General features: G+C 36.0%; 1 protein-coding gene across 1 annotated transcript in view; it reads left to right on the plus strand.

Moving 5' to 3' along the window:
* The window catches only part of LOC150104566 (S-adenosylmethionine synthase-like), a 196,569-nt gene that overhangs the window by 136,907 nt on the left and 38,806 nt on the right, over positions 1-20,856 (plus strand). Inside the window, exon 7 of the mRNA XM_090395782.1 lies at positions 15,653-15,835. Within this exon, the coding sequence (XP_090251908.1) occupies positions 15,653-15,835 (183 nt within the window). The remainder of the gene's footprint in view (positions 1-15,652; positions 15,836-20,856) is intronic.

Consider the following 20,856-nt stretch of genomic DNA (forward strand, 5'->3'; position numbering starts at 1 on the left):
TATAAGAATTGAGAAGATGTTGAGTACTTTTTTCAGAAAAGCCATTGAGTTTCATGTGTTGTTGGATAGTAGAAAGTTCTTTCTGTACATAATCAAAAGTAGAACAATTAGTTTTGGCTCTTCTGATGAGGCATTTTATAATTCCTGTTTTTTGACATGGATGATGGGCTGATTCTTTAAGAATATAACGACCTGTGAATGTTGGTTTCCTGTATACTGTAGTTGTAAGAATATTTGAAGGTGATCGGATGAGGAGACCGTCTAAAAAAGATAATTGGTTGTGTTCTTCTAATTCCATAGTAAACTTTATGCGATGATGCAAGGAATTAATACTGTTTAAAAAGGTTGGTAAAGCGTTTTTGCTGTGAGGCCAAATAGTAAATATGTCATCTATATATCTTACCCAAAAAGATGGTTGAGGGAAAATAGATGCGAAGAGGACTTTTTCTAAGATATATAGATGACATATTTACTATACCAGCTACAAATACGTGACTCATTACATGGCATGATGTGGCTTGTCCATGGGGAGGGGGGGGGGTGTATTGACTTCTTTCCAAGCAGTGTCAGTGTATATGAATTTGTGACATGAGTAGTGTTTTTAGTGGCAGTTTTTATGCAATTTTAGGCTGCATGTGTAATAAAATTACCATTCAATTTCATCCACTTCAGTTCTTTCTGAAGTACCGGAGAGAATTAGTAACACTAAACTTTTGCACATGTCTTTCTCTGTATTTATGATAACTAATAATTAAGGAATTGACAGTGTACACTAGAAATATAAATTAAAAACAAATTTAATAAATACTTTCTGATATTTTGGCAAAGTCACGTTGCCATCTTCTTGTACTTAAAATAAAGAACAGGTGCACACAAGTGCTACATAACAGCAAATGAGAAACGAAGCAAGGAAGCTACCGTTTTCCTAAAGTCCTGATGGTGCCCTCTGGTGAGCTATATTGGCCTTTGAGCTGAAGTTCTTCTGATATATGTTTCCCAAATTTGGGGCAGTCTTATGCACCGAAATTTGTTGAGGTTTGGCATGTTCCTAAAGGCTGAGGCTGATTCCATGAATAGCCTTTCATATTTGAACTTGCTGCGGTGTATTACTGTGGTTTTCTTCCACCTTATTCTGTGGCAGATATCCAGAGCATGGTCTGCAAGCCCAGAGTGGCTGTACTGGTGAAATCGGATGTAGTCCTTGTGTTCTGAGATTCTGATATTTGTTGTCCTGCCTGTTTGGCCAAAGTAGGACAATTTACAGCTGCAAGGGACCTGGTATACACCAAGTAGATCTAGGGGAAGTGGTTGGTCTTTAGTGGAGCTGATAAGGGATGCCAATTTTCTATATGGTCTGTAACAGGTGGTTAAGTCATGTTTTTTTAGGATTTTGTTGATTTTTTCTGAGGTGCCTCGGATGTAGGGGATGATGGATTTAGAGTAATCTTTTTTGTGAAAGGGGGGAAGGTGGGTTGTGGATAACTGGTTTAAGTATTTTTTGGATTTTTTTGGGGGGGGGTAGCCATTGGCTGAGAAAGTGTTAAGGATGTGATTTAGTTCAGTGGGTAGGGCTTGATCATTTGAACAGATAAGTTTTGCCCTGTTGAATATTGTCTTAATAACTCCATATTGTTGTGGGGGGGGGGGATTGTTGGTGAATGCATCTGCCTGTATGGGTGGGTTTTCTATAAACTGAGAAAACCAATGTTCCATCAGGTTGGTGGGTGGCTAGTGTGTCTAGGAAGGGGAGGCTATTGTTTTTCTCTTTTTCTAGGGTGTTGGTTATTTAAGTGTGTTAAGAAGGAGAGGAGTGTATCCAAGCCATGTGGCCAAATAGCGAACACATCATCAATGTAGCGAAGCCATATGGTAGGTTTTTGTGGGGCTGAGTTTAAGGCTTTCTCTTCAAAAGTCTCCATGAAGAAGTTGGCCAAGGGTGGGGAAAGTGGTGAACCCATGGCTGTCCCCTCTATCTGTTTGTAGAATTTTTCCTGCCAAAGAAATAGCCTGAGTTCATTGTGAACTGAAATAGGGTTGAGATATCGGGAGGAATAATACATGATAACTAATAATTCCTTAATTATTAGTTATCATGTTTAACCAGTGTATAAGCCTTTCAGCAAGAATTCTCTGTATTTAATCTGGGCTGTGTTCAACTGCACAGCACCCATCACACATCCATGCATTAGCCTCAGTTTCTTGCCATTTTCAAAGATGATAAACTACCAAAGTGCTTTTGTTATCATAGTATTAATGCCATAGTAGATCAGTAGTGTGATTTTTGTGTTAATCTTGATCCTGCTAAGTTGTCAAATGTTGCTGAGAGCAACATGAATGGATGAGTGGAATACTAGTCGAAGTAACACCTCATGAAACGCTCAATTTTTGGAGGAGTGTTATCAGAATGGATCTCCTTGATGTTTGTAATGAGGAGATATGTTCAGAGCTTAAAGGTCAAGGAGTGACCAGTGTGAGGTATATTCTTATACATAAGAATGGTCACCTGGTTTCGACTAGGAACATCATCCTTACTTTTGATACACCTAAGCCTCCAACATCTGCAAAAGCTGGATATCTCAACTCTCCTGTTGAACTGTATATCCCTAATCCACTAAGATGCTTTAAATGTCAGAAATACGGGCATGCCCAAACTGTCTGTCTTGTTTCTACCACCTGTGTCTGATGTGGTAATGAAGAGCATAATAACACATCTTGCTCTGCAAAGAAAGCTAAATCTTCCACCGCCAGAAAGACCATCCAGCTTACTCCAATGCATATCAGAAATAGAAAGATGAAAAAGAAATACAAAAGATTAAAACAGAACAAAATATATCATCTGAATGCAAAAATGGAAGTTAGCTACCACCACACCTGTTCTGGGATTCTCTTATGCTGAGAAGATAGCATCTAAGAAAACGTCAACAGCATCTCAAACACGTATGTCTATTCACCATATGATAATTTCACCATACCTAAACTTTATGATCATGATTGCTTCTCTGTTAAGCGAATCTATCACATGACCTGCAGTCTCCAGAAAAGACTCCAAATTGGTTCCATTTGATGAGAACCCACTCGTCAAAAAATTATAGCAAAGATATCATTTAAAGATAAATCACCAATTTGTCCCTCTGAAAAAATGAATGCTTCAGTATTCCACTGAAAGCAAATTAAACTTGCCATCTGATCCTGACACATCAGATAATGTATTCAATATTTTACTAGAGGAAGAGAGAGAGTGACTGGCCATTCTACTTCCAAAATTTAATTGATAACTATAAACCTGACAAAGATAAGTCCTGAACCTCCTGAAAACTGGGCAAATCTACAAAGACAAAATAACAGGAAAATATTTAGTGGAACTGTCATGAATTTTGCCAAAATATCATCTATACTCTGCAGTAATCTTCTGGCCTGCACCTTATACCGTTCATGTGCCTGCAGATCACCTCTTTCCTTAAATTCCCTTCACAGTTCTTTTTTTTTTTGCAGCTCAAGCTTAATGGTGTTATTCATCCATTTAACCCCTACTTGTTTTACTATTCGAACCCTAGGATCAGCCATTACCTCCTGTAAATGCTCCTTGGCCACTTCCCATGCTCTATCGACGTCCAGCCCTTGCAGTTGTACATGCCATGGCACAGATCCAAGCAATCTCCTAAGCTTGTCATACTTGTCAGCACGGTAATTCCACATATACCCTGTCTTAATCAAAAATTCCACACCTTTAGCCACCTCCCAGGTCAAGACCTTATGATCACTCTCACCAATAGGTGGCAACATGGTCATATTCATTACAACCCTTAATTATCCCTGAATAATTGAATAAAATCAATTTCCTTCCTCACATGTGTCCTCTCTTCCTTCCAATCAGTGTTTCCATAGTTGAAATCCCCCATAATAATTACCCTCCTTCCACTCATTTCATCAATTTGTTTATGCATACTATCTTCACTATCTATTCCATCACCTGGTCTATAGCCCAACCGTATATTTTGTTCTGCCAGTCTCAATCTCGCACCAAATAGCCTCAAATGAGCTCTTTTCACTATCCTGTGATACAACTTCAATTCTCCTTGGCTGCAGTTCATCAGCTATCATCAATAACACCCCCCCCCCATTTTATTTTCTCTGTCCCTCCAAAACACGCTATAACCTGCACATTCTATCCCACTAACTATATCATCTTCCGTCAGCCATGTTTCACTAATGCCAATAACCTGTGGCCAGGAAGAGCCAGTTAAGGCCAAAAATTCTTCCTTCTTGTTCCTAATACTCCTGGATTAGCATATGTGAAATGCAGAGGTCTCTTTGTCCCACTCCTATCTTGATGCGTTATTCTAACGATCCCATTCCGATTTCTTGTCCTTAGTACTGGCTTGGGTACATTATATACATTCTTACTGATGTCTGCATAGCCATCCACTCCCCCCCCCCTCCTTGGTAGTTCTAGTTTCCCTGGTTCTGCACATCCATTTTCACTTCATTCAGCAATACTTTTTCCAGTCTTTGCACACCAAATCCATTCAAATGTAGGCCATCCATCTTGTATAAATCCTTTCACCCATCAAACTCATTCCACACCACACCGTCTGCATAACCTGCGCATAAAGTCATTTGCGATTATGGCCCTCCTTCTAAACTCCTCTCTGTCATACCGTGGCAACTGACTCACCATCCTCACTCTCTCACTCTTTTCTTTCGCTACCTTTAACAATATTTTCAAGTCCTCTCTCATAAAAAATTTATCTCCTTTGAATTCATTCGTATCAACTACAACTATCAATTCTTTCATCCTTTGTTTTTGCGCTCTAATACTCTCACTTACATCCTTAAATTTCGCACCTGGTAAGTGCGATTTAGTTAAACTCCCATCTATCACTCCTCTTAATAACGAATCACCATACAACACTCTTTCCTTCATTTCAGAAACTCTCCCATTCTTACGCTTATTTTTCCTTTCAAACACTTGTTTATTTCCATTAGCCGAGGCACTCTGGAAAGAGTTTTGCAGGTGCTCTAACTACCGCTGCGCACTTTGTATCACTGCACGCAATCTAGCGATCTCACTCCCTACAAATAATTCCTCATTTTTTTCATCATTTAAACCATTTTCTCTCTCTCTCTGTATAGTTGCTTTCACTCTCTCTTTGATCACTGCTCTCATTGCCATCTTGTACAACATCGCAATTCCCTATCAAGCCACTATTTTCACTCGCAGTCTGGCTTTCTTCAACCATAACTATCTCACGATCTGACACATACTTCAATTCCTCACTTTGCTTACACTTTCTGCACATTCTCCCACCACTATCACTTTCCATCCAAACTCCAGCCTCCTTCGGGAGTGCATACATCCCACACACATCACATTGGACAAACTCCCTCACATTACAGTTTTTGAACAAAGGCGTCATATTTTTAGACTCCGTTATCTTATGTCGCATTGCCGCTATGTGCATTATATGAAACGTATCGTTAAAATACTAAATTAAATAAAACGGAATTTACACCAGAATCGCACAATACTACCAAAAATAGATAATATTATGTTATGATTTAAATCAATATTCCAATTTTCACTCAAAATTATACTTAGCTTTCAGGAGCTCTGAAAGTTTTCAGAGAGTGTTTTCAGAGCTTCATGATGTCATCATGTCTAGCATAATACTACTCTGGAAGCAGTAGCAATTTGCCTGTCTGTGGGATTTACTGTGTGCTGAACTAAATAAAATCAATCTTGATAACCCTATCTTGCAACTGCGTGACCCCATACTTCTTATGGGTGACATTAATGGGCATTCTTTGGGGTAGTGTCAATTTTCGTTGGCCAACACAAATGGATGAGGTCGTATTATTAAATAAATCCTTGACAATAATGACCTTCCCTTTTGAATAATAGATTCAATACTTTTTTCCAGTATGCATACTTGCTCATATTCTGCAATCCATCTTACAATCTCCTGCCCATTTTTCCACTACTTGTGGGATGTCAAAGACAATGGAGTGGTTGTTTCCCCCCATTATTTGCACAATACCTTCAATCAAACTATGTTCTTCTACACAAAGCCCATATGGAAAATGGACCAGACTGACTGGAATAGTTTTTCCCATTTTGCAAAATTTGATGCTGTTACAGTCAGTGAGACACCTATCAATGAAGCAGTGAAGTATGTGACAGATTGTCCAGGCAGCAACATAATCAATTCCAAAAACATCATCTCGATTTCTACTCTATCCAAAACCTTGGTCGAACCCAGAATGGCAGACAACCAAAAAAAGAAGCTGTTTAGCCCAGTGGTTCCCAGACTTTTTTGATTCTCGGTGCCCTTGCTGAATAAGATTTTCCCAAGGCACCCTATGTCAGATTGTAACAAGTACATTTTGCGAAATAGCGAATAATTCTTTTTAATTAAAGGGTTAGGTAAAAATAAATAAAACACTTATTTGAGATCACAAAAAAAGTAATTGAACAAATTCAATTAATTATCATTAGTGGGATGGATGAGCCTGTTGATCACCGCATATTTTCTCAAATCTTGGAATCAAACTGGACGCAGCTAATCTCATTTCCTTCTCCACGTTGATTTTCACATGCTACTTAGTTTTTATCACAGCGACCACCAAAAATCCAGCTTAGCACAAATAAGAAGTCACAAATGGAATTAAAATTCTCTGAGCTTTTTCACTCAGAAGGGGATATTCATCTTTTACTGATATCCAAAATTCAGTTAATTCCATGCTGCTAAATTTTGTTTTCAACGTATTGTCACAATGCTGCAGAAGAAGAGACTTCTCTTCTTCTGCAGCAGTAAATTCAGACTGACATTAAATGGATCTTGAATCCATGGAAATTTATCGATATTATCATTTTGAAAATATTTCTCAAACCAGGTGATAAGCAGTGATAAGTGTTCTTCAAAAATATATTTCATACCTCGAGAAATCAACTCCATTAGAGGTCAAAAACTGTTGCAACAAGCGGAAACATTTTTTGCCTCCGTCTTCATTCATTTTTCTTTTCCATAGTTTTAGTTTTTTTATAAAAGCTGAAATTTTCTCAATCGACTTTAAAAGGTGCATGTTGCATCTCCCTGCAGGGAGAGATTCAGAGCATTCATCTTTTCAAAAATATCACATAAGTATTCTGGTTTTACCAAAAAATCTTTATTCACAAAATTTTCGATATACTTGTGGTCTTTCTCTTTAAGAAAAATATTAATTTCTTGTCGCAGTTCAAACGTACGAGACAAAACATTATCACGAGAGATCCATCGCGAAGTGCTGTAGTACAACAAAGACGTGCTTGGATCTCATATCCTCACATAGTTTTTTGAAAAACCTTGCCTTCAACGGCTGAGGTTTTTATAAAGTTTACTACATTCACTGCATATTCTAAGACCTGGTTCAATGTAGGACTCATGATATTTTGACGCGAGTGCTTCCTTGTGAATAATGCAATGGGTCCACAGTGCACCAGGTGCTTTGCTTCGAATAAGTACCTGCAATCCTCCATAACAGCCGGACATAGAACGAGCACCATCAGTACAGACACCAACGCACTTAGTCCACTTCATATTATTTTCGGATATAAAAGTATCAAGGATCTCGAACAAGTCTTGAGCCTTAGCACCAGCAGTGATACTTTTACAAAAGAGAAGGTCTTCTACAATGTTATTACCATCTATAAACCATACATAGCAAATCAAGTGATCATCCTTATTATTATCTGTGGCTTCATCCAGCTGCAACCCAAATTCCTTCCCTTTTACTTTTTCAGTTAATTGATCATCGAGGTCCTCTGCTATATGCTGTATTCTGTGATTGATGGTGTTATTGGGCAAAAGGCACTTTTGAAAGTAGCTTTCCAGCAGACTCACCAATCATAATGCTCACCATATCTACGGCAGCCAGTCGAATGAGTTCTTCTGCGATGGTATGAGGCTTCTTATATTTTGCGATTCTATGTGCCACCTTGTAAGATGCTAGCAAAGCATTGCTTAGTATTGACGCCTGCTTGTAAAAATTACCTTTTTGTTGATTTAACTCTTTTAACTTTCTGGTAAAGTAGTTACAAAATGTACTAACCAATCTGGGATGATTGGTTTCTAAATGGAGTTTCAACTTACTTGGTAGCATGCGCTCTGGTGCCAAAACTGTCATACACAGTACACACTGCAGCCTCCCTTCACCATTCACTTCTGTCAACGTAAAATCAAAATCCAAATAACTCTCATCATATTTTCAATATTTATGCTTCTTCATGCTCTTGCCAGTATTTGACGGTGTGCCCTCTTTATTTTCTCTCTCACAATGCTTATTACTGTTTAGTAAAAACCGATCCATTTTTAAAAATACATACAAGAAGAAATACTTCAAAAACTTCACTTGACTAAATCACAACAATATTCAGTTGATATAATCTCAGAAAACTAATTCAACACTAAGACTGCACAAAACCAACAGCTATTTATATACGAACACAAAGTACTGAGAAAGTTCGAGAAACTTAATTATTGTAGAGCGTCATCTAGTAACCTTTTGTAGAGGTTTCTGCAAACAGTTATTAACTTTCTGTTTGTAACTAAGTGAGTTACTGGTTTTCACCAGGTCTGCTAGATATCGCATTCCTATCACATCGAATTGAAAATGGAAATAAAATTATGAAAATTTTGTAATCATGGCACCCCTGTAAGGATGCTGCAGCTTCCCAGGGCATCATGGTGCACACTTTGGGAACCACTGGTTTAGCCCATTCCTTCATAATATATACTTCATAATAGTATAATGCACTCTTCTTTCTCATTGACAAATGCATGACACAAATTAACAAAATTTTGAGAATATCCATTTCTACAGTTCTCCAAACCATCCTAAAAGGAGGTTGTGATCAGCTCATTAATTTCAATGCAAAAAAACTCAATCCTGTTTTATTTCCCCCTTTTTTTCAGACTTTTTGACAATATCCAATTAAACAAAATGAGATTTTCATAGGATAATAACTTTTTAGTATAAATATATTACAAATGTTGCCTCCTCTGCATCAAAATTAGGTTTCCAGTGGTTCCTCAAGTGTGCACCATGCCACCCTGGGAGCTGCAGCTTCCTCACAGGGGTGCCATGATTACAAAATTTTTATAATTTTATTTCCATTTTCAATTCAATGTGATAGGATGCGACATCTAGTAGATCTGATGCAAACCGCTTTTCTCTTTGCAAATCCCTGTTCCTTTAACCATTGAATGCTGTTTATTACATTTGGCCTAAGAGCTTCCCCTAAAAATTCTTGACTGAGTCACTTTCTGCTGTTTACATTTTCTACAGATGTTTTCATGGATACCTTTATTCAGAATTGGCATTGATGATTCTTCTGTCCTCTTCTGAATCTGTTAAAATACATGTAGCAGCTATTCAATAACCTATCGGAGTCCAACTCCAAACTCACAGAAGAAATTTTTCTTCGTTTCTTCCACTGCTGTCTTTTGGAATAGTTATCTCTTATGTATTTTTTAGAGTGCTATCTACTGGTCTTAAAATCCAATGTTAATAAGTTTGTTCTTACCTCCTCATCTCTTTTTGATCATCCATTGTACTAGTGTATTATCAGTTGAATCGATTCTTGTGTATGGAATCACCACTAAAAAATGATAATAAAGAAAATAAAAAATAGGACTCGCTTGGTCAAAGCTAGATAACTGGGAAGAGACCTCCACATAGCCTTTTAAGGAATGCATTGATCCAACCAACCATGACTTTGAATATAATGTTCAGTCCTCACCTTCTCATGGTTTACACAGTTAGTGGGTTTTCACTGGGACACTGAATGAACAAGGATGGATGGGTATTGGGGATTTAGCCGACCAAATTGTATTTTGTATTAGATTAAAAGACTGATGATGCAAAATAACTAGCTGGGGAATTTCCAAGTACACAACCTCATTGTTTTCATCATCAACTGGACAAATGGTGAAATGTCATTTGCTAGAACAAAACTCAAGATAGGCACCATCAATGTAGTATTTATCCTTGAAAAAAGGTGGAACTGGTAGACTCACAGAAGTACCACAGTGACATATTGGTGTTACTGGAACAAAGACAAAATCGAGCAAGATTCTTCTGAATAGCAAAGATGTTAGGTTTGAGCTCTAATGATTTAGAAGAGGGAATAATATAGAATTCAATGACAAAACATGAAGAGGATCAGATCCTCTTGAATGGCAAGCAGTTTTAAGTAAAATGCTGTGGACAAAAATGAGAACAAAAAAATTTGACTATGAGAGTTATTTCTGCATGTGGTCCACAGAACGTTGTAAGAAAGAATTGCTCGATTTTGTCTTTGTTCCAGTAACACCAATATGTCAACTTTTCCTTTTTCCATGTCAACTGTCAAAATACTGTGTGTTTTGTATGTATGTGTAATCACAAGCGTACTGTACACACAGTGATGTATGTGTGTCTGTGTGTACATTGTTTACCTTGTCATTGATCCCCCTTAACTAGAATTTTAAATAAAACTGCTCATAGTAACCAAACTGTTCAAAAAAGGTGCAAACAATCGCACCCTTATAAATGTACGATCTGAAGGCTGTACGCAAAATCAAAGAATGCTTAATACTGTGTACATATTCAGTCAAGATATATCAATGGATTTTGGATTAGACAAATGTGCAACTGTTGGAATAACAAGAGGAAAGTTTGAAGACCTGAATGAAATCGAGCTGCTCAATGGCGAAAAATTCAAGGCAATAAAATTCGAAGATAGCTACAAATATTTGGGAATTTTAGAAGCATCAGAAATTCTGCACAATAAGATCAAAGAAAAAACTAGAGCTAAGAAAACTCCTTAAGTCAATGCTTAATGCCGGAAATTTGATAAAAGCAATTAACACCTGGGCCATACCTGTTCAGCAGGCATTGTTGAATGGTCCCAGCTAGAATTGGAGAATTTAGACCAAAAAACTCGAAAACTAATGACAATGCACCATGCCCTTTAATCCTTGCAGTGACATTGATAGGCTCTACCTATCATGCAAAAAAGGAGGCAGAGGAGTACTACAAGTAAAGGAAATTGTTGAAGAAAAATAACGAAATCTGAATGATTATCTGCAGAAAACAATGGAGAAATTTCTAATTGAAGTAAAGAAAGAGGTATTTAAACCCATGGAGACAAAATTGGAATACAAGACCAACCAAGTAAAAGTGCGAACCGAAAGATGGAAAAATAAGGCATTGCATGGAAATTACCTTCACAGCTTAGAGGACAGCGCTCACAGCAACTTGACCTGGCAATGGTTGAGAAATGGAGCACTAAAGAAAGAAGCAGTGTCAGTAATTTTTGCAGCACAAGAACAGGCCATTAAAACCAATCTTATGAAGGCAAAAATACAAAAAATTCAAGAAGACAGTAAATGCAGATTGTGCAAAAAGAAGGAAGAAACGTAGACCACATTATAAGTGGGTGTGGCAAAATCGCACAAACTGAGTACCATAAAAGGCATGATAATGTGGCTAAGATATTCAGTGGCATTTATGCAAAAAGTATGGGTTTAAAGTATCTAAAGGCTATTGGAAGCATAAAGTTGACCAAAAGGTGATTGAGAATGAAAAATCTAAAATACTCTGGGATTTCAAAATCCAGACTGACTAAAGCTTGGAATGTAATACACCTGATATAATAATGAAAACAAGGGGGGGGAGATTCAGTTTATCGAAATATCAGTACCAGGAGATAGCCGGATTGCTGAAAAAGAAACTGAAAAAATGACAAAGTATCAGGAGTTGTAAATCAAAGTTGAACGAATTTGGCAAAAGAAAACGAAAGTTGTTCCCATAATAATAGGTGCTTTAGGCTCCATCCCCCAAACACTGAAAAAACATCTAGAAGCACTCGAGTTAGATAGAATAAAAACCAGCAGTTGCAAAGGTCTGCTTTGTTTGGCACAGCATTCATATTCAGAAGGTATTTCCACAATTAATAGTATTGTGGAGCACTACCCAAGGAACCCTTTAGTAGTGCTTGAATTAGTGAAATATAACCAGCCTTTTACTTAAAGCTGAGGAAGAAAATCAAGCTGGCATGAATATTATATATATATATATATATATATCCCTTTCTCACAGAAGTTCTGATATGGCTGACTACTACCAGAGTAATCCCTTCATTATCATTTTCACCAGCTGGAGGAAGATTTGATACCTCCTTGACAATAACATCCTCTGATGAGATAATCAAATCCAAGAACCCCCAATCTTAGTCTACCCCCCTTTTATGTACTGCCTAAGTGTTATCTTTGTCCCTGGATGCTTCCTCTTCATTACAGTCTATATTAACATGGTTAAAATCACCCATAATTATCCTGCTTTTTTTTTAACCATTTTGCCTATACATTTCCTTCTCACTGCCCTCCACATGACCAGGTTTATAACAACAACCAACTAAATATTTCATCCTGTCCACCTCACACCATACTGCTTTAAAGCCACTGCCACTATTTGTTCCTTATATCCTCAGATGGGCATAACATTTCTGCTACTATCATCCCTCTCCAACCATGTCTTACTTATTCTGACAATTTTGGGGCAAATGTACTCTATCAGTGCTCTGGCATTTGTAAACATACATACATACCATTTCTGGTTCAGTAACAAATTCTGTTAACCTCACCTCTTAGATATGACTCCTCCATACTTTCTCCCCTCCCCCTATTCATTCACTTCTATCATCACTGATCTTACACCTCTCTGCAGACCTAAATGTTGCCCCACATCCTTGGCCATCTGAATTCATTCTTGTATACTCGCACATTCACACATCACACCATATATTCCTGACCTTTCCCATTTCTCTCTCTTGTATTCCTCCTCTCACTCATTCTCTCCATTCATGCCACTCACATGCTCTCCTCTTTTTTCTTCTTTCCTGCTCATCCACATCTACTTTTCTTCTGTAGGTTCTCCATTCACTTCAGTCATTACTATCTCTTGCAGCAACAGTTTCTCCCACTCACTCAAATTCATCCCACACATTCACAAAATAATCTTTCTCCTCACACAATTCAACTAGCATACCATTTATAAATGTCTATAAACACACTACCTTTCCTACCACACTGTTATCTTTCACTCTCTCCTCAACAACTTACTGATAGCCATCCTTACATTCTCTTTGATACCAACCAAATCATTTGAGCCTACTACCAACTCTTTTACTTGCTTACTCCTCATATTCAATGCTCCCATCACTCTGCTCATTCTACCCCCAGGAAAGCAAACCTTACAAACTTTCTCATTAACTACGCCTCTAATAATTGAATCCCCATGCATAGTCATGCTTGAATCATTTGTTACCTCTTTCACATTGTCATCTTTTATTTCAGTCTTTCTCACTCTCTTTCATATGTATCTGTTATCCTCCTTATTTCAGTCTGCAGTTGCTTCATCTCTTGACTCATCTTCATCAACTCTGCTTTCATATCTTGAATTACTTTTTATCTGCCATTCGCTGTTTCTATCCGGTCAGATCAGTAACCCTTTCTTTGCATATCTTGTTGCCTTTCACTCACTATCTTACAGCCAGTTGGCCTATCTTTCATTTCTGCCACCCCTTTTATACTCTTTTACCATCATTAACTTTAACTCCTTCATTACTTGATTTCATGCCTTTCAGCATTAACTTCAATCACTTCATTTTCATGCTTTTGTCTTCCATTTCTGGCTAATGAAGCAATTCCAACTTCAACAACTCATACCTTCTCCACTTTTGCTTTCATACCACAATCCATTTTCTCTCGACAAGGAATACATAGCACATATTTCACAAAATTCCAATGTCAAATCCCATGAACAGACATTTTGGCCTCCATTGTTTGTCTTCTCATTGACATGAATAATACTATTTATGCAATATACACTTAATAAATTTATAAAAATCAATAAATCTACAAAACACACTCAATCACATAGTTATACACCATGATACTACTACCAGTAATTATCAACAATGTCATGAATTATATTAAAACATGTATTTGTAACCCTACTACAATGCAATCCACAAAGTGCTACCTGGTGGTTCAGTAGTAAGTAAAGTATGTTATTCTTTTAAGTTTCATTAGGGAACAATTGGTAAAAAAACAGACTTAAAAATTCCTTTAGGAAGCAATTACTAAAGAAATTACTCGAGAAACACTGATTGACTAGATAAAATGAAGAGCAATATTCCATGCATGAAAATAGCTTTAACATATACAACAAGAAAATTATTATAACCTAAGCATATAAGGGTAATATTGCTATCATAGAGCACAATAGAGAAAATAACTAGTCATTGCTGCTAAACTGACCAGTTGTCTGGCTATGCTACATAAATATGTGCTTTTTGCCTCATGGCCAAGAAACATTAGATGAATTTTTAATGCATCTGAAAGCAATCATCCAAAAATACATTTCATAATAGACAAAAAGAAACAACTGTCTATCCCTCCTGGACACACTAGTTAAATTTTTCCAAATAGGCCATTGTCTTTTCTGTTTATAGATAATCTAAACACACTGAAAGGTACTTGCATAAGCAGTCACTCCATCATCCAGCCCAGCAGTATGCTATTTTCAAAACACTTTACACATAGAGCCAGGGTTATTTGTTCTAATGATGAAACTCTTTCAATAGAACTAATTTATCTTAACATGCCTTTTTTTTATCCAATGGCTCAACTCCTGTAAAACGAAGTATGGCATGCTCTTTCCCAGTCTCTCACCTGACACACACAGGATCAAAATAGAACTATTTTCATCCTTTATTTTTGGAGAACATTGAAGAGATAACTCAAGTTATTCATAAATACACTCTCCCTGCCACTTGTAAACCACCCTTCCAGCTAGCAACCTTTATCCATTCTGAGTGAAAGCAAACTTCATCCACTAACAACACATCCTTGAGTGTGTGGTCTAGAATGGTCAGAACAGCCTGACCATTCTGGAAGACCATGTTAGTGCATAGTAGTTGCTAGATGCCAGTTTTGGAAATAGTGCGAGAGAGAGAGTATATTTAGAATGAGCATTATTCCTGAACCTTCATAAATGTGGCTGCATTAATTTATTAAAGATTTGGAAGGCAGTCATCTGACATCTATGAATGATTTTTTTTTTTTTTTTTTGCTAGCCCTCTCGAATCAATAACTATATTTTTGTGTTCTGAAGATGTTTTGAAATCAAACAAAATATCAGCAACTAATGACCATCATTTAAGCCTTCGTGCATATCTGAAGAAAATAAGAGTATTGAGCATAGAACTCCACTCTAAACCTAATAGAACATCTGTGGAATGAGATGGATGACAAAATTTCTCTTCATAGCAGAACTGACTAATGCTTTAAAAGAGGAATGAAGCACTTACACAACACACTAGTACATTATAGTCAGTAAAAACCTGTTTATAACTTGTCAGTTTTCGCAGGTTAGTGCACCTTTTAACCTGTAATCATGTATTGACTGTATACAATAGCTTTTTTCTAATAACATGTATTCATTTTTTTTTCTGTGTGTGTGTCACTGTTGAATCTTTTCACATGCTAAGATATTTTTTAATGGAAAAAACTGCTCTGCTTATGAGGAGAAGGTAATAATAATTTATAAAATTAATTTTTCTTAATAGGGAGATGCAGGATTAACAGGAAGAAAAATTATTGTGGATACATATGGTGGATGGGGAGCACATGGTGGTGGTGCATTTTCTGGGAAAGATCCTACCAAAGTGGATCGATCTGCTGCATATGCTGCACGTTGGGTAGCTAAGTCTCTTGTAAAAAATGGGCTCTGCAAACGATGTCTTGTTCAGGTAAATTTTCATATTTATGAAATATTTGAATAGTGAGTACTGGTTTACTAGTGTAAAATGGATTTTACTTGTGTATGCAGTGTAGTTAAATTCATATGGTTATGCTGTATAGAAAAAGTTGTGCAAAAATGAAGAGTATGTATTTCAAAGTGTATGGCTTATAATAAATATGCAGTAAATAATTATAGAAATATAAGGTAAGTGTTGCCATGCTTGAGACATCATCCATATATGCAATGAACATTATCAAACTTTCCTTGGATGGAGGTGTTCAGTATTTACTAGACCAAATATCAGTCTTTTAAATGAATGCAGTGTTGTAAGGTACTGAATCATGAAGTTTAAGTTTCTTTGGTATTCCCTACAAATATGCTTCAGATTGTGGACGGTTTGAAGTCAGCAGTAATAAACAGTCTGTTCCTCTTAAAATTGCATTGTCCTCCTTTTCATACAAGTAAGAGTAATGCTTGCATTTTAAATGAATGCAATGCAATGTTGTAAGGCACTGGATCATGAATTGTAAGGTTCTTCAGTATTTCCTACAAATAAGCATCAGTTTGTTGAAGATTTGAATTCGGCAGTAATAAATGGTTCTTCACACAAGTAAAGATAATGCTTAACAACAAACGTTTTCAGTTTGTTGTTACTTAGAGCCACCATATACCAAAATATAGAAAAATGTGGAACCATGGGTATATACCAGCTACTTGGAGGCAGACTGTGTTATGATGTGCTAGTGTAATTGTGGTTGCACATTTTGGTATACATTTTTCTGGGTAATATGTGTATTGCAGAAATTAATGATAATGCTTAATGAGGTATTTCTTAAATTCATTATTATTATTAGACCTCCAGGGAGTCAAGGACTCATATAGGTAGGCCATATATCATCCACACTAGCTGTTATACTTTCTCTTAAACATAGATGCACTCAAAATTTCAACAGGCAAACTATTCCACTCACTCACAGTTCTATGAGAGAAAAATCTAGTTCTTACCCCTTTCTTAACTACACACAAACTTAACTTTCATGGATGCCCTCTTGTCCTCTCCCCACTTTCCATATAATGAAAAATTTTATCAGCCAATATCCTATAATGACCCTTCAAAAGTTCACAGACCTCTATCATATTACCCCTCTTTCTTCTATCCACAGAGTCTGCATTCCACATCCTCTCGATCTATCCTTGTAATCTATTTTCCAGAATCCTGATATCATCTTAGTAACTTTGCATCCTTTTTATGGCTTCTTTATAAATCTTTTGAAACCCAGGAGACCAAATCTGTGCTCAGTAGTCCAGGTGCAGTTATATCAAGGCATTGTAAAGAGGTAGAATAACTTCCATGTCCTTATATGTTTGTAACATTGCAATGTTCCTATGAGTTGTATTTGCAATTTTTGTAATGTGACATTTGAACTTCAACTTTCTGTCCCCCATAACTCCAATATCTCTAGCTTCGGCAATTACTATAAGCATAATTCCACCAATATAATATGCTGTTGGATATTATGATTTTTGATATCTGTTTGTCAGCCACCCACTTATCCAACTGATAGTTTAAATTTTTATCCTGTATTCTGTAGTTTGCTAAGTCATTTGATAGCTCTTCATGTGGTATCCTATCAAATGCCTTAGTAAAGTCCAATAGCATCATGGTGTATCCATTTCCTTTATCCAACTCAACCATAACATTATTATAAAATATGAGCAAATTGCTCAGATATGACCTTCCTTTAGTAAACCCATGCTTATGTTCCCGGTTCTTTACAAAGTATGTCTTGTTTGTCCACCCATTTCTGTATGTAAGTTCTTACCAACTTCTCTAAAGTCTTTACAGTTACTGCAGTGATGCTGATAAGTCAGTAGTTAGACATGTCAGTCTTTGCACCACCTTTGCACAATGGGATTATCATACATTCTTTTCATTCCTGATGGATGGATTTTTCCTGAGCTAAGATTCAAATTATACAAACATGTCAGCAGTCTAGCTAGCTTGGTTGAACACTCTTTCAGCACATGCAGAACCGGTGCTAGGGTCTTTGCCGCCCACTTGCAATTTCTATCTAAGCACCCCTTTAACGATCCGGGCGTGTGTGGTTCTTTTACGATAATAAAAATTTAAATTATTTGAAATTTCTTAAATAAATTTTGACAGAACAGCCACACTTTGGTTCGCTAAATGTAACAAACCGGGAGTGTTGACTAGGCAGGATAATAGTTAAACACCTGAATATTCAAAAAATTCTCAGCCACTTCACTTTAATCATTGAATATAATGATTAAAGGATACAGGGATTATAGCCTTCTCACCGACCTGAATCACTAACAAAATTAAAATGAATTTTAATTAAAGTTAAAATTTATTTGAACTAGTTGAAAAGTTTAAAAAATTCTTGCAGTTTACAAGTTACTAAATTCTTAGTAACTTGTAAAAAAATGTTTAATAATTTTTATAAGTGGAACTATCTTTTAGGAAAATAAAAGAAACTCAAGATAGATGAGAAAATAATTCAGAAATAATTAGAACATTTAATATAAGTATTCAAAAAAAACATCTTTACAGAATAACAGAAAATAAATTAAATTACATAAATATACTTGAAATTTTTTAATTAAAATTTTAAGGTTTTTGATTTTATATTCACAAAATTATAAATAATGGTCTTAATGTCTAATTCCGCACATATATCATTTTCAATAGCTATTAACGCCAAAATAACAAGCCTTTTTTGTGACCTACTTAAAGATTGAACCTACTTATGAACATACTTGTTCTTAAGTAGGTTTTGATCAATTTCAACTTGAAAAAGGAACATTCACCATTCGCTACACTAACAGGTAAGTTAATAGTACTCTTAAAGCAATTGAAAAGTTAAGGAAAGATAAAGTATTAGACACAATGATATTAAGAATATCGAAAGGGTTTTGAATAATTAAATTATCCTTCCAAAAATATCCCGGAAAGCACATAACTTGTCATATAGTTCTATTGCATTTACGTCTTTATTGTCACCGTCCTTCAAGAGATTCTCTAAATTGTCAAAATTTTTTCGTAAATCTTCGTTATTAATTTGTAGTCATCTATACAAGAAATTGAAATTATCATAATATGTTTTTAGTTGTTCAAAACGTTCTATTAACGAATAGAACACATTGCAACGTCTAGAAGTGTATAAAACACATTCACTCTAAATTTATCTTCTGGTGATTGTGGCATTTCGTCATGATGATGCTTGTAGTCAAATTGTCATGTCTTCTTTCGTCGTCAAACTTCCATACCAGTTTTAAATTCTTGTTCTCCATCCACCTCTTCACTCAGTTTTTTTGCCATTTTTAGAACTTCTTTAAAATTTGTATCAGATCGATACTCTTGTAAGAATATTTTTAAGTTTTCGATAGATTCTAAAGCAAGTGTAATGTTCATATTTTTGTCTTGAAGCATTTTTTACTCACAGGGTTTATTCTGTTAAATAAATCTTCTTCTTCTCTTTCTTCTTCCTTTCCAGGCTTATAGGCCAAGTGGCCTGTTCCAGACTCAATTCCATCTTTTTAAGGGTCTTCCTCTGCATCAAGTACCTTTTGGGTGGTAATTTAGAATTTGTTTAGGTATTCTGCTTCTATTCATTCTCAGTACATGTTCTTTCAATTTTTCTCTATAGCAAATAACTGTTTCATTTAGGGAGGTTGTAATTCCAAGTTTTTTTTTTTGATTTCGCTGCTTCTCATTTTGTCCATTATTGTGACTCCTTCAGTTCTGCACAGAAATTTAATTTCGGATGATTCATTTCTTCTTTCATCTGCTTTTTTTATTGTCCATATCTCACTGCCATAAAGTAAGGTTGGTTTAGCTACTCTATTGTAGATTCTTATACATGTGTGTTTTTATACATAATTGGGTTTAAAAATTTTATTTATAATGCCTGTTACTTTTAAAAAGTTTGATATCTTTGGTTCTATATCAGCTTCATTTTCATATGACATTGTGTAACCTAAATATTTGAATGTAATTAATTGCACTATTATTTTGTTGTTTATTATTATTTTGCTTCTTACTGGATTAGCACTTTTGAAGGCCATGACTTTTGTTTTGTCTGTTGATATTTCCATACCATATTGTTTTTATCAGATTATTTAGACAGCATAATGATTTTTGTAGTTCATCTTCATTATTTCCAAGGATTATTTGGTCATCAACAAAAAGAAGAGTAGCTAAGCTGGTGTTACGGTTTATCTTGAATACTCCTTCTTTAGTTATCTTCCATTCTTCATCATCATCATCATCATCAAATTCCTGGCATGTACCCTCAAGGGGTGTACAGGATATGACAGTACTACATGAAAAAATTACATCATTACTAACTTCCTATCTACAATTTTCCTCCAAATCAGTCTGTTACTTGTCAAGACTCCAACATTATCAGATCTTATATTTCTATCGTCTAAGGCACTTTGTACCGTATCAATCCACCTATATCTTGGTCTTCCTCTGGGTCGTTTTCCTGCCAACCTGGCAGAGAACACTTGTTTTGCTAATCTTTCCTCTCCCATTCTATTTAAGTGACCATACCATCTGAGATTAGCTCTGCTAACGCATTCCTGGATGCTGACAATGTCAAGTTCTTTCCTAATATCCTCATTTTTAATATGATATTGCCATTGATGCCATCTGTTCATGCCTCTAATCTTTCTCAGGACTCTCATATCTGCGGTCTCTAGTCTTTGGTCAAGTGTTTTACTTCTGACCCAGCTCTCAGATCCATAAGTTAAAATTGGTTTGAACACAGTCTTGTATACAGCTAATTTAGTGTTCCGACTAATTTCTTTCTTATTCCATATGAATTTATTCAATTGACTTCCCACGATACCAGCTTTGCTGATTCTGTTGTCTATTTCTATATTTAGTTTACCATCTTCAGTAAAAATCGTGCCTAAATAGCTGAAATGTTTTACTTGTTCCACAGGTTCTCCATTCACAACACAGTTGACATTTTCAATGATTCTGCCTATTTTCATTGTCTT

The sequence above is a fragment of the Typopeltis vanoorti genome, chromosome 7 (assembly GCF_054136105.1).
Source record: "Typopeltis vanoorti isolate ZY-2024b chromosome 7, IOZ_Tvanoo_1.0, whole genome shotgun sequence".
Classification (NCBI taxonomy): Eukaryota; Metazoa; Arthropoda; class Arachnida; order Uropygi; family Thelyphonidae; genus Typopeltis; species Typopeltis vanoorti.